The sequence below is a fragment of the Nerophis ophidion genome, linkage group LG14 (assembly GCF_033978795.1).
Source record: "Nerophis ophidion isolate RoL-2023_Sa linkage group LG14, RoL_Noph_v1.0, whole genome shotgun sequence".
NCBI classification, from domain to species: domain Eukaryota; kingdom Metazoa; phylum Chordata; class Actinopteri; order Syngnathiformes; family Syngnathidae; genus Nerophis; species Nerophis ophidion.
The window spans coordinates 37,598,074-37,612,059 of record NC_084624.1 but is presented as its reverse complement, the minus strand read 5'-3'; the positions used below and the strand labels follow the sequence as shown (position 1 = coordinate 37,612,059).

Below are 13,986 nucleotides of genomic sequence, written 5' to 3'. Positions count from 1 at the left end.
GTGAGAGCCAACAACGATTACTTTGCGAACAATTATGATCCAGAACCCCATTTTTTATAGCCTCTGGCACATGGGGGGATGGTGCATGTGCCTTACAATACGAAGGTCCTGAGTTCAATCCCGGGCTCGGGATCTTTCTGTGTGGAGTTTGCATGTTCTCCTCGTGACTGTGTGGGTTCCCTCCAGGTACTCCGGCTTCCTCCCACCTCCAAAAGACATGCACCTGAGGATAGGTTGATTGGCAACACTAAATTGGCCCGAGTAAATGAATGTGAGTGTGAATGTTGTCTCTGTCTGTCTGTGTTGGCCATGTGATGAGGTGGCGACTTGTCCAGGGTGTAAGGCCTTCCGCCCGATTGTAGCTGAGATAGGCACCAGCAACCCCAAAGGGAATAAGCGGTAGAAAATGGATGGATGGATTTATGACTTAGAATGAAAAAAAGGAAAAACAGATGTGTTCATGTCTTACATAGGGATTGTGAATGATAGACCGCACATCTCTTTCTAATTTTTGCCTTGATCTGCTGATATGCTCTGAGTGCAGAAGCATTACCATTGTGATGTCATCCCACCCTAACTACGGTAATTGACTAAGACATTTGGAGCAGAATATTCAAAACGGGCTTCTGAAATTGTGGCATTTTGTGATGTTTACACAGCATTTGCATACACTTTGCGGATTGGAAATACATTTGGATATGGTTTAATGAATACAATGAAACCGAATTAAGCATATAAAGTCAACTTGGTTTTTCCATTCTACTGGCACTTTAAAGACGATGTCCAGAGGCATTTAAAAAATGGGTGTGCAGGCTAATTGGGAACAGGTGGGTGCCATGATTGGGTATAAAAACAGCTTCCCAAAAAATGCTCTGTCTTTCACAAGAAAGGATGAGGCGAGTTACACCCCTTTGTCCACAACTGCGTGAGCAAATAGTCAAACAGTTTAAAAACAACGTTTCTCAAAGTGCAATTGCAAGAAATTTAGGGATTTTAACATCTATGGTCCATAATATCATCAGAAGGTTCAGAGAATCTGGAGAAATCACTCCACGTAAGCGGCATGGCCGGAAACCAACATTGAATGACCGTGACCTTAGATCCCTCAGACGGCACTGTATCAAAAAACGACATCAATCTCTAAAGGATATCACCACATGGGCTCAGGAACACTTCAGAAAACCACTGTCACTAAATACAGTTTGTTGCTACATCTGTAAGTGCAAGTTAAAGCTCTACTATGCAAAGCGAAAGCCATTTATCAACAACATCAAGAAACGCCGCCGGCTTCTCTGGGCTCGAGATCATCTGAGATGGACTGATGCAAAGTGGAAAAGTGTTCTGTGGTCCGACGAGTCCATATTTCAAATTGTTTTTGGAAATATTCGACATCGTGTCATCCGGACCAAAGGGGAAGCGAACCATCCAGACTGTTATCGATGCAAAGTTCAAAAGCCAGTAACTGTGATGGTATTGGGGTTCATTCGTGCCCAATGCATGGGTAACTTACACATCTGTGAAGGCACCATTAATGCTGAAAGGTACATACAGGTTTTGAAACAACATATGCTGCCATCTAAGCGCCGTCTTTTTCATGGATGCACCTGCCTATTTCAGCAAGACAATGCCAAGCCACATTCAGCACGTGTTACAAAAGCGTACCTTCGTAAAAAAAAGAGTGCGGGTATTTTACTGGCCCGCCTGCAGTCCAGACCTCGACATCGAAAATGTGTGGCGTATTATGAAGCGTAGAATACGACAGCGGAGACCCCGAACTGTTGAACGATTTAAGCTCTACACAAAACAAGAATGGGAAAGAATTCCACTTTCAAAGCTTCAACAATTAGTTTCTTCAGTTCCCAAACGTTTATTGAGTGTTGTTAAAAGAAAAGGTGATGTAACACAGTGGTGAACATGCCCTTTCCCAACTACTTTGGCACGTGTTGCAGCCTTATAATTTTAAGTTAATTATTATTTGCAAAAAAAAAATAGTTTTAGTTTGAACATCAAATATCTTGTCTTTGTAGCGCATTCAATTGGGTTGAAAAGGATTTGCAAATCATTGTATTCCGTTTATATTTACAGCTAACACAATTTCCCAACTCAAATGGAAACGGGTTTTGTAACTGCACTTTCATTGATTTGCTTTTATTTATACAAGTGCAATTTTTGCTAACATTGTTAGTGCATGTGCCTCACAATAAAAAGGTCCTGGGTTCGATCCCCGGGCTGGGGTTCATTCTGTGTGAAATTTGCATGTTCTCCCCGGGCACTCCGGCTTCCTCCCACCTCCAAAGACATGCATGTCGGGAAAACCTGGTTTATGGACAACACTAAATTGGCCCTAGTGTGTGTATGTGAGTATGAATGTTGTCTGTCTATTTGTGTTGGCCCTGCGATGACGTGACGACTTGTCCAGAGTGTATCCCGTCTTCTGCTTGAATGCAGCTGGGATTGACTCCAGCACCCCAGATGGATTACATTAGTGATTAATATGGCCACATTTAATGTAAACTCTTCATCTATTCAACACTATCATTGTCAAATGTTCACAATTTTGTCTATACAGACAATAGTATGGTTTTGGCAATATATATAATAATCTGCAGTACAACATGGGCCTTACATTTGTTTTAAGTTGCATTATAAAGCATTAAATTCAATATGCTGATACTTGCAGAAACCCTGATGCAGCAGCTGACCAGTCAGTGGTCAGATAAGAACGAGTCGCGATCATTCAAAGGAGCAAGAGAGATATTTGTGATAGAAATACTTTAAAAATAGTTCCTATAAGAAGGGAACTGCAATTATTTGGTATTATATCATTCACTATCCTTATGTAAGATAAGCACACGTTTTTTTTCCTTTTTGTAACTCCTATATAAACGTTAATGAAAATCCGCTAAGTAGGGAGTGGCTCTCATCCGCCTATAAACAAAAATCTCATAAAAGGTCTTAATACGATTTTAAAAGGTCTTCAAATCTATGTGTTACTTTTATTTAAAACATGCATAAACTTCAGTCTTGCATTTAAATGTTTTGATTTTTAAGGATGCTATAACTTAACTCCAAAACGGAAGCAAAGCCAAGGCTACCTGTGCTGTCTCGGTTTTTCTTTGTGCAGATACGCAAGTATTACTGTAGATGTTTTTATCTATTTGTTTAATCTTGACAGCTGCAAAAACACTGCAAATGTTAACCATAGAGCTTTAGAGGAGATGTTAACGTTCCCTTTCACAGATAATATATTGTTGTGCTTTCCTCTACCATTGCTGACGTTCTGGTTGTTGTTACATGAAAACACTTACGAAGCACACAGCAGCACCTATTGCAAGAAAACACTTGTATGGCAAATCTGAAAAATTCTGGTCCTTATTTATCTTTGTCTTTGTAGTCTTTTTTCCGGATCGATGTGAAATAGTCTTAATTTATATTCAAAATGGTCTTTAAAAAAGTAAAAAAATGTACATGTTAAAACCCTGCAGAGACTCCAATAAAGCGATGTTAAAACATCCAAACACCTCCATCAATGTTTATATACATGCTGTAAGTATATATGTAATGTACTGTAGTAACAGGCACATTCATAATAACATGTAATATTTCAGTACTTTGATAATTTTAACAACTTTAACAACCACAACATGACTAATCATGGCAGACATTGAGTGCCCCCTTCTACCCCACACACACACACACACACACACACACTTCTGTATTTTAAAATGTCGTCCCTATATGGGGTTTATGAGGTGATGTAGAATCTCATTCTTGGCCGAGTGGGTAGTTTTTCAGTTTTGGAGTACCAGTTTGGTGTTGCGGTTCTGAAGATTAACTTGAAAAAAAAATGGTGGGCCAGGTGGAAGAACCAGAACTATGGAGCTCTTCGGGCTCCAAGGAGCGTCGTGACACCAAGAAGACGGCCAAACTTCCCGAGACACCCAAAACAGCAGAAGAGATGTGGCAGCACACTGTGACCGCCGACTTCCTGTCCAAATGCAGAGTGCGTCTTGTTAACCTTGCTTAAAAATAATATTTTGCTTACCTTCACAATAAAAGCCTTTGTTTACATGCACAGAGCGACCGCAGGAAAGCTCAAGCAGCTATGGAGGCGGCTTGGAAGTCCATGGAGAAGAAGGAGAAGATTCAGTGGATCAAGAAAGCAGCAGAAGACCAGAAGCGCTACGAGGTTCCTTCAGTGCCATTAGTCTGGTCTCTATAGCAGCTGACAATGTCCTCACCGTGGTGTCTGCTGTGTCCTGCAGAGAGAGCTGCTGGAAAGGAGGACGCCACCGCTGCCGCTGCCACCAGCAGGGAACCAGAAGAAGCCTAAATTTGATGGCGAGCCAAAGAAACCTCCAGTGTGAGTGCCCAGAAAGTCAGAACCAATAAAGGTCACGTGATGAGGGGAAAAGGTGTTCTTTGCACCGTGTCTGCTTGTCGAACCGGGCGGTTATAGACCGATATGGCCGAAGTTGTCGTCGTGTCATACGATGTTCCCTGCTTAAAATGTGCTAAGCCCAGCCCACTGGATCTGTTTTCCACTAGGAGCGGCTATCAGATGTTCTCGCAGGAGCTGCTGACGAATGGCGAGCTGAATCACTTCAGTCTGAAAGAGCGAATGGTGGAGATTGGCAAGCGTTGGCACAAACTGACGCCGGGCCAAAAGGACAAGTACAAGAAGCACGTGGACGAGCAGCAGGGCGAGTACAAGGCAGAACTAGAGGCGTGGATCAAGGTAACTGTCGCTTGTCTGCTTTTTTTCTGCTAAGCCCCGCCCAGCTGATGATCGTTTCTTGTTAGTCTCTCTCTCCGCAGGATCGCGACGCCTACAAAGAGTTTTCCTCCTCGGTGAGTCTTGCGGCTACCGCCTAAGTCCAGCGGTGAAACATGTTCATTTCCTCCTCGTGTGTGCCGGCTTTAGAAACGTCGCAGCACAGCAAAACTTGGAAGCAGTCGTCCAACAAAAGTGCTCCTGACAACAAAGGGCAAGGTGATGCCCTCCAAGGTCCCACCCCTTGGTGTGGGGGTCAGCAAACGAGCAATGGCGTACAGAGCAAAGGTAAACAACAACCATGGCTTTTTGTTTCTGGCGTGAAGCTAACTGTCATCCTACAGCAAGACATGTCCGACTCAGACGACGACAATAGTGAATCATCCGACTCTGATGACGACGAGGAGACATCGGGAAGCAGCGACAGCGAAGACGACGAGGTGACACTTTTATTACGTTACGTCCCGTCAGAATAAAGCATTTTCTGACCATGGCAACCACGTTTTCTTTACTCAGAATGATGAGGATGAAGATGAAGATCAGACGTCTTCAGAGGAATCCAGTGACTCGGACTCAGACTAGCCCTGCCTCCTCTTTGGAGAGGATAGGTTGTGCTGGCCACGCCTCGTGGTGTGACAAGAATTAGGGGCGGAGCTTAAGAGAGCATTTTGTTATTTTTTAGATCAGATGGGTGGGCGGTCTCGTCTGAAAACATGAATAAGAAATTAATGCACTTTTTCTCACCCTGACAAATAAAGTTTATCTACAACATGTTAGAAGAGTTTGATTTATTGAATATAAACAATTCTTCCGTCACCTGATAAATAAATAATCTCACCTTTTACCCATCTTCATACCTCACACACACAGCTGAGTGCACAAACACCCATCAGCCCCAGTTGACAACCTGATTGATGATTTGATAAAAAGTTTTTACTGTCATGTTAAAGTCAATGATAGCAACGTCGTCATTCCGCTTTAAAATGTTGATCGTGCAAACACATCACAGAAACACTTCTCTCAAACACGCACACTCATCACAGAAACACTCTCTCAAACACGCACATTCATCACAGGATTACACGTCAAACACAGTGTCATCGTGGGATGTCCTGCAGTTTGGCGTGCAGGTATGTCTTCACCTGCTCGATGCCATTGAGCTTCTCCAGCTCATGATAGGGCAGCTGAAACAGATCACATGACAGATTAGCCTAGTTTAGCAGTGCCAATAGCATCATGCAGCGGTGACACGGGATGGCGAAACCTGTAGGACGATGTATCCCAGCAGCTTCAAGTGGCGGTCTCTCATGGCACGGGATCCGACCAGGACGTCAGAGTTGTGGCAGTAGTGCCACTTGTCGTTAACTGAGACGACGAGCCTGCAGAGACAGAATGGTGTCAGCCATGACGCCACACAGCCAATGGGCTCGGGCGTACCCACCTCCTTATGTGCTTCGCTTCTGTCTTGTCAGGTTCGGGCGGGCATGTTGGGCTGAGTTGCGCCGTTGATGGACACTCCCCGTCTGCCTCAGACCTGTCGTTTCCTGTCGCAGACTCACAGAATTCCTCCTCTTGATCGCCAGAGGGCTTTGTCTCCGCCTCATACTCCAGGATCTTACTAATGGAGAACTGGAAGATGGAGTTTGGAGCTGTGCCACATGTGGGTCCTTGGGCCGCCAGTGGTGGTGGCGCATCAGAGGGGGGGCTGCTAAGCGTGGAACTGTCGTGGCTTTCCAGCGAGTGCTCCTTTGACACGCTGGAGTAGTACTCCACTACGGGCACGCAGTAGGTACCGTAGTCAGAGGGCCCGCCTCTGTCCCCAAGATGAGGGGGTGCTGAGGGGGCTGTGGCCCCCGGCGTGCTATGGGTGTGCTGAGACTGAAAGGACCTGGATTCTTTAGAACCATCTGTCGTTTTGTCCGACTCCAGTGACTCCTGACCAGATTCCTCCGCCACGCCACCCTTAGAACCCACACATGCCGCAGGAGTAGAGCCTGGAGCCAGAGGTGCGCCTGACTGTATCGGTAGAACCCGTCCGGAGGAGTCCATCCACAACACAAAATCTGAACATTAAAAGGACAACTGTGTACTTTCTGAATACTCCCTGTGTACAACATGGTGTAGCACCTGTGTACTTGCTGCGTACCTGTGTAGTATCCAGGAGCCAGTACTTGGTCCTGCTTGTAGTGGTGCTGTCCAAGCAGCTGCCTGAGAGCCTCAGCCACCAGACCCTTATAACTGAAATGATTCAGAATTTATGACTGAAATAACTGTATAAAAGTCAAGGCTGTGCACATGTTACCTGTACTTGCGATTGACTTCATCCGCAGTAAGAGCGTGGTCAAACATGAGCACTTTGTGGGAGTGGTGTAGTCGTGGTCCGGTGTAGTCATGGTACTCCAATTCGACAGCGGCGTCCAATAAAGACAGGTAGCGGCGGACGATGAGGGCGTATGGACTATCTGCGGGGGGGGGGGGGTTCATGGTAAGTGTCGGATCACCACCAGGGGGCGGTCATGCATTGGGCGATACCTACTGGTGACATTGCTGATGAAGGCGGGAGAGAAGACCCGGTGCAGCACAGGCCCCGGGAAGTGTCCCAATTGGAAGAGGGACATGAGGATGTTGACGGTGGCGAGCGGGGAGCTGAGCGCCTTCAACTCCACCACTTCCTCTAAACGTAAGAAGAACTTATCCTCGTTGGATGGACGATAATTCATCCTGCTGAATGGAAAAACCAGCTTCTGGATAACCTGCCCACACAGACACACACACACACAACAACGTGACATCACAGCAAGATAAGACGTTCGACGCTCACAGGCCCCGCCTGACCTTGCTGTCCAGGTACTCCGCCCTTTTGACCAGGAAGCTTGCGATGGTGTCGAGCAGCTGTGTCTCTCTCAAGCGGTGTCGAGCGATATATTTAGCGATCAACGCCATTGTGTACGCGCTGATGCTCTCCTCCTTTTTTGGCAGCTCCTCTATGAGAAACAACACGCATCACACCTGACCTGCTAGGGGAACTTTAGTCATGCTGAGCTAGCTGACCTGCCAAGCTTCGGATGAACCTCTCCTGTCGGTTCTGGTAGAAGAGGTGAGAGTTGAAGATGAACTCCAGACTCTTGTTGCTGGCCTCTTTGGCACACACTGCTAACATCTCATCCAACAGCGTCATCTCCTGGTCACGAACGCCACTGACGCTGGCAAGAGTGTGTTTGACCAGACGCAGGATCTTCCTGAGAATAGAATGATTATTTTCAAATGAAATGAAAGAAAGACAAGCTAACAGTCCGTTATCACACGTTGGTGTCATCGGCTAAGTGATCGCCACCTGTTAACTAGCAGCTGTTCAGGGTTAGGCGGCGCGGTGTCATCGGTTGTTGCAACTCCCTGCGGCTTCAGTGTGTGCCACTTGAGGCGGTAGTAGGAGAGCAGCAGGAATAGGGTCTGCGGGTGGTGCTCTCGCTCCAGGTTCTTCTCCAGGCCGAGCAGGCAGGCCTCGGTGAGCGGGTGCTGGCTGCCCGGATGAAGCTTCATGCTGGAACTGAACACCATGGACACGTCCTTCTGGTTGAACTGGCCCAGTCTGGACTGAGACTCAGCCTCGAGAACTTGAACCACCGGAGTCTCGCTGGATAGACCTAACAAGGTTACACACACAAATCTTTGGACTGAATGTGTGTGCATCATGTGATTTTGATGGCATCTGGTCTGACCCGGACATACCGAGCGCCGCCACAGCGTATAGACAGTTGACGATGCTGAAGTTGTCCAATTTAGAACAGTCGTTGACGATGGCGTCGCACAGCAACAAGAAGTCCTGATGCTCCAGAACATGGCGACCACACTTTACTGCAACAGCCCCGTTGTCAAGAGGCGGAGGTGGCGGTGGTGGTGGTGGTGGTGGTGACGTGGCCTGCAGCAGCTGTGCGATTTTGTGTAGCGCGATGGGGTAGTGGTTGTGGGAGATCTTGGCCGGGTTCTGTGCAAGCCAGCGCAGAACCTCATCGGGTCGCCGTGAGCGCTCTATTAGACGCTTCATCGTGAAAAAAGTGTCGTAGCTCATCTTCTCGTGGATGAAGTTCCACGACTTCTTCTTTCCGCCTGACCTGCCGGCCGGAACACCGCCGCTGTACGTGTGGAGGTGGGCGTGGTGCGGGCAATTAGGGGGCATTGGGGGCGGGGCCAGAGGGGCAGGCTGCTGATGGTAATGGTGGTGAAAATGTGCTCCCCGGTGGTCGCCAGGCCTGCCCTGGTACAGAGGGTAGGTAGGAAGGGGAAGTGGCGCCCGGTGCTGGTGAAGGTACGGGGTATGCGTATCAAGCACAGTGAGTCCGCCCCTTTTCCCGGCCTTGACTCCACCCCCTCCTCCGGCGGCACTGTAGATGCGTGTGGCGTACATGGCTTGGGATACGGCGGCGACTGGGCTCAGGAAGCGCCACTTGGCGGACCAACACAACATAGTCTGCACGGCAGATTATCTGGACACAACGTGGCACTCCTACAGGAAGAAGAACCCACATCTCAGCATATCCTGGAAATTCTAGGTGCTGACTTTGTAATCAATCAAATTCTGGCCAGAACCAGCTAAGACTATTTTGTCAAGCGTTGGACATTTTAGAAGCAATTATGTAATCTGTCTGATGCAGTCCATGCACCCTGCCCACCGCTCGAACACAGGTAAGCACCAGAGGCATCGAGCTAAAAGCCCAGGCTGTTAACTGTCCAGTGCGAAACTTTAACTTTTATACCAAAGACTATAACAATGGGACCCATTACCTCCCTGCTTGGCACTCTGCATTAAGGGTTGGAATTGGGGGTTAAGTCACCATAAATGATTCCCGGGCGCTGCTGCCCACCACTCCCCTCACCTCCCAGGGGGTGATCAAGGGTGATGGGTCAAATGCAGAAAATAATTTCGCCACACCAAGAGTGTGTGTGACAATCATTGGTACTTTCACTTAAAGCAGGGGTCCTCAAACTACAGCCCTTGAGTCGGATCCGACTCGCCAGCGTCCACAATTGAGCCCGCAGGACATTCCATATACAAAAATGTTTTATTTTTTTTGGAAATACTTAAAAAAAATCTGTCATGTCCAGCTACTCAGGCAGAGCATAGTGTTGTATTTGTATTTGACTTTATTAAATGTTTGCCACAGCTGGACCGCAGCAGGAGGGGATCGATAGAAGGACAAAAAAATAGGATACAGGGGGAAATTGTAGGGACAAGAGGAGAACAAGACAAAAATGTTTTAACCCAAAGTGGCCATCGAGTAGGGCTGGGTGATATATCGATATACTCGATATATCACGTGTTTGTCTTTGTGCGATATAGAAAATTGGTATATCGCGATATTCGAGTATACGTTCTCACACAGCTGCTTTTAGCTGCTGGCATTACACTACAGGCTCTTCCCACTCTTTCTTGTCTCTCCTTCTCACAGACTTAAAACAAGCGCACCTTCTTACATACGTCACGCGTGCAATGTCACACGCCCTCCCCGAGCAGAGAGGTAGTTAGCTACATGGGTAACATTAGCTGTGATTATAACGGTGCATTGCGAGTGGTAATACGAGAGAGAGAAGGTGTGAATCTGGTAACAAATGGAGGAAGAATTAATTCCCAAGAAAAACAGCACGGGGTGCATCGTCTGGCTGTGGATTGGCTTCAAGCGGGAATATGTTGAATAATTATGCGGCAAAAGCGTTGCTACAAAAAGTAGCAGCACTGCAAACTTGTAGCATCATTTGAAAAGTCACTCGCTAGAGAATGAAGAGTGCTTGAAACTGCATGTCACCATCTGCGTTCGGTGCCACACCCACAAAATGCCAAAGCAACTATTTCCAGATCAGCAATGTATGAAAAAAAAATCAACAGAAGAAAACGTCCGCAGGAACCAACCACAGAACTAAGGACATACACTATTTGATTTCCTATTATGCAGCTCATTTATATTTGACAGGTATTGAAATATCTTGTGCGACATCAAGCACAAAAGTGCAATTTATTTGTTTTTAACTATTGTAGTGACGTATGTACAAAAAGTGCACTTTAATGTAGTTTTGTTTTGATACGTCATCTAAGTGACATCATGCACAAAATTGCACTAATAGCTTGTTTTAAAATTTCTCTGACAATCTTGCACTTTCTGTTTTGGAAATTACATTGTTTGTGCCACTGCTTAATAACTGTTTAATAAACACAGTTTTGCTAAATCGACGTAGTTGTGATTTCCCTCTCTGCATGAACGTTTAAAATGAGCATATATTAACGTGGACCCCAACTTAAACAAGTTGAAAAACTTATTTGGGTGTTACAATTTAGTGGTCATTGTACGGAATATGGGCTTCACGGTGGGAGAGGGGTTAGTGCGTCTGCCTCACAATACGAAGGTCCTGCAGTCCTGGGTTCAGATCTTTCTGTGTGGAGTTTGCATGTTCTCCCCGTGAATGCGTCGGTTCCCTCCGGGTACTCTGGCTTCCTCCCACTTCCAAAGACATGCACCTGGGGATAGGTTGATTGGCAACACTAAATTTGGCCCTAGTGTGTGAATGTGAGTGTGAATGTTGTCTATCTGTGTTGGCCCTGCGATAAGGTGGCGACTTATCCAAGGTGTACACCGCCTTCCGCCCGATTGTAGCTGAGGTAGGCCCCAGCGCCACCCACGATCCCAAAAGGGAATAAGCGGTAGAAATGGATGGATGGATGTACAGAATATGTACTGTACTGTATCTACTAATAAACGTTTCAATTAATCATATCAATGCAGTATGAACAAGAATGATTTAATGTAGACCAGTGGTTCTTAACCTAGTTGGAGGCACCGAACCCCACCAGTTTCACTGAACCCTTCTTAAGTGTAAAATAAAATGTTTTTTTTTTTTTTTAACTTAAGACAAAGTTTTGTGTTTTTGGTAACACTTTAGTATAGGAGAAAATATTTTAAGTAACAAAGACTTAATATAGAGTTATTTGGACACTAGGGGAACATCCATCCATCCATTTTCTACCGCTTATTCCCTTTCGGGGTTGCGGGGGGCGCTGGCGCCTATCTCAGCTACAATCGAAGTAATAGAATATATTAGTTATTTGGTTAGGGTTAGGGTCAGGGTTAAAGGGTTAGGGTTATAATAAGGCCTTGCCGAATAAGGCATTAATTAGTACTTAATGACTAGTTAAGAACCAATATGTTACTAATTTGCATGTTAATAAGCAACTAATTAATGGTGAATATGTTCCCCATACTAAACAGTGTTTACATATTTTTTTACTGGTGCACAAAATCAACCGTGCATGAACATCACCTTGTTCAAAAAACAAAACTAAGACAGTGCAAAAACTCACAACAAATTACACACCTGCAAATCAGTCAGCTGTTGCCGTATCTGTAATATGCCAACAGGGAGAAGTTTGTATTTACACAAAGAGTGTTTTGATCTCCGCCGAACCCCTAGGGCAGGGGTAGGGAACCTTTTTGGCTGAGAGAGCCATGAAAGCCAAATATTTTAAAATGTATTTCCGTGAGAGCCATATAATAATTTTTAACACTGAACACAACTAAATGCATGCAATTTTAAGTAAGACCAACATTTTTAGAGTATAATAAGTCTCTAATTCTGTTTAATAACATTTTTATTTCTTGAACAGGTGCGGTAGAAAACGGATGGATGGATTAAAATGCATGAAAATGTTTTATATTTTGAACGTTATTTTTAACATCATGATTACCAGCGAAATTATTCATTGCTTATCGTGTTAAGCAATGTCAGCTAAGATTTATCTGAGAGCCAGATGCAGTCATCAAAAGAGCCACATCTGGCTGTAGAGCCATAGGTTCCCTACCCCTGCCCTAGGGTTCGATCGAACCCTGGTTAAGAACCACTGATCGGTCCAAATATTTTAAAATGTATTTCCGTGAGAGCCATATAATAATTTTTAACACTGAACACAACTAAATGCATGCAATTTTAAGTAAGACCAACATTTTTAGAGTATAATCCGATCCGGTGGCCATGTACTGCTCGCCTGTGTATCGGCTGGGGACATCTCTGCGCTGCTGATCAGCCTCCGCTTGGGATGGTTTCCTACTGGCTCCGCTGTGAACGGGACTCTCGCTGCTGTGTTGGATCCGCTTTGGACTGGACTCTCGCGACTGTGTTGGATCCATTATGGATTGATCTTTCACAGTATCATGTTCTCATATGTTCTCATAGTCATCAGTATCATCAGTATCACAGTATCATGTTCTCATAGTCATCATTGTCACCGACGTCCCACTGGGTCATTATTGTCACCGATGTCCCACTGGGTGTGAGTTTTCCTTGCCCTTATGTGGGCCTACCGAGGATGTCGTAGTGGTTTGTGCAGCCCTTTGAGACACTTGTGATTTAGGGCTATATAAGTAAACATTGATTGATTGATTGATTGATGTAGACACATAGAATCATCATACTGGTGTGACTATATGCATCAAGTGTTCATTCAAAGATAAGGTAAACATTGCGATATATATCGTCTATCGTGACATGGCCCAAAAATATCGAGATATTAATAAAAGGCCATATCGCCCAGTCCTACCCTCGAGTCAAAAAGTTTAGGGACCCCTGCCTCAAGACATCAGGGTGGAAGAGTCACTATGCTCTTGCACATATTGGCGGGCCTCCGTTGCACTTTTAGTTTCCTTTCTTACGACTATTGTCAACATTGAATTCGAAGGACACACTAAGATGCTGTAGCAACACAACACTTTATGTATACGTCACAATTTTGGCCAAAAAATATGATGTCACATATGACAGTTGACTATAACTGCTAGTCACATTAGCAGCAGCATAATGTAAAATTGCACGCGTGCAAACTAACAAATGCTAAGAGCATATGTTAGTTACAATGTCACAATGTGATAAAAAAGAAGGTAACAAGTCACGATCGCTGGTGTTAGCCAAAGTCATGTTAGCTTCTAAATAGCTGGCATGTTAGCATCCGCCTCCCGCTGTGCACAGCAACAACCACGGGAAAGACTTATAGCAGTTAATGTGTGTTCTGTTAAACAATGTCAGCATGTATACATTACCTCATAGCTTGGATCAAACACCGGCGGCCGCTGACGCTGTTTGTTTACCAGAGAAACAGGCAGCGGTCAGCCGCCTCATTACTGCACTCAACTCACACAGCCTCCGCTACCCGGCATGCAATGGCTGCACCTGGC

The 13,986-nt window shown here is 45.5% G+C and overlaps 2 protein-coding genes across 4 annotated transcripts in view; one reads left to right on the top strand and one right to left on the bottom strand.

The window, feature by feature from the left end:
* ubtfl (upstream binding transcription factor, like) overlaps window positions 1–5,553 on the top strand; it is a 12,698-nt gene extending 7,145 nt beyond the window's left edge. For 2 of the 3 annotated variants that reach the window (XM_061920615.1, XM_061920616.1), the window contains exons 13-20: window positions 3,860–4,003; window positions 4,079–4,189; window positions 4,266–4,363; window positions 4,549–4,738; window positions 4,804–4,851; window positions 4,925–5,062; window positions 5,119–5,214; window positions 5,291–5,553. In XM_061920615.1, the coding sequence (XP_061776599.1) occupies window positions 3,860–4,003; window positions 4,079–4,189; window positions 4,266–4,363; window positions 4,549–4,738; window positions 4,804–4,851; window positions 4,925–5,062; window positions 5,119–5,214; window positions 5,291–5,356 (891 nt within the window). In that variant the 3' untranslated portion in view covers window positions 5,357–5,553. The remainder of the gene's footprint in view (window positions 1–3,859; window positions 4,004–4,078; window positions 4,190–4,265; window positions 4,364–4,548; window positions 4,739–4,803; window positions 4,852–4,924; window positions 5,063–5,118; window positions 5,215–5,290) is intronic. The other variant, XM_061920617.1, reaches the window with a different exon arrangement.
* Window positions 5,546–13,986, bottom strand: fastk (Fas-activated serine/threonine kinase). Its single transcript, XM_061920614.1, has 11 exons — window positions 13,852–13,986; window positions 8,504–9,278; window positions 8,109–8,418; window positions 7,826–8,013; window positions 7,610–7,758; window positions 7,311–7,527; window positions 7,077–7,236; window positions 6,921–7,012; window positions 6,216–6,837; window positions 6,039–6,153; window positions 5,546–5,958 (listed from the first exon to the last, which is right to left on the bottom strand). Exons 2-11 carry the CDS (start codon window positions 9,237–9,239, stop codon window positions 5,872–5,874), a joined length of 2,676 nt encoding a protein of 891 aa, XP_061776598.1. The 5' UTR covers window positions 9,240–9,278; window positions 13,852–13,986; the 3' UTR covers window positions 5,546–5,871.

Bases quoted from the DNA above. Each gene is read 5' to 3' on its own strand.
- fastk (XM_061920614.1), bottom strand. From the start codon at position 9,239: ATGTTGTGTTGGTCCGCCAAGTGGCGCTTCCTGAGCCCAGTCGCCGCC. The intron at 8,014-8,108 runs GTGGCGATCACT...TTCTATTCTCAG, and splicing joins GAACAGCTGCTAGTTAACAG to GAAGATCCTGCGTCTGGTCA. The intron at 7,013-7,076 runs GTAACATGTGCA...GAATCATTTCAG, and splicing joins GAAGTCAATCGCAAGTACAG to TTATAAGGGTCTGGTGGCTG.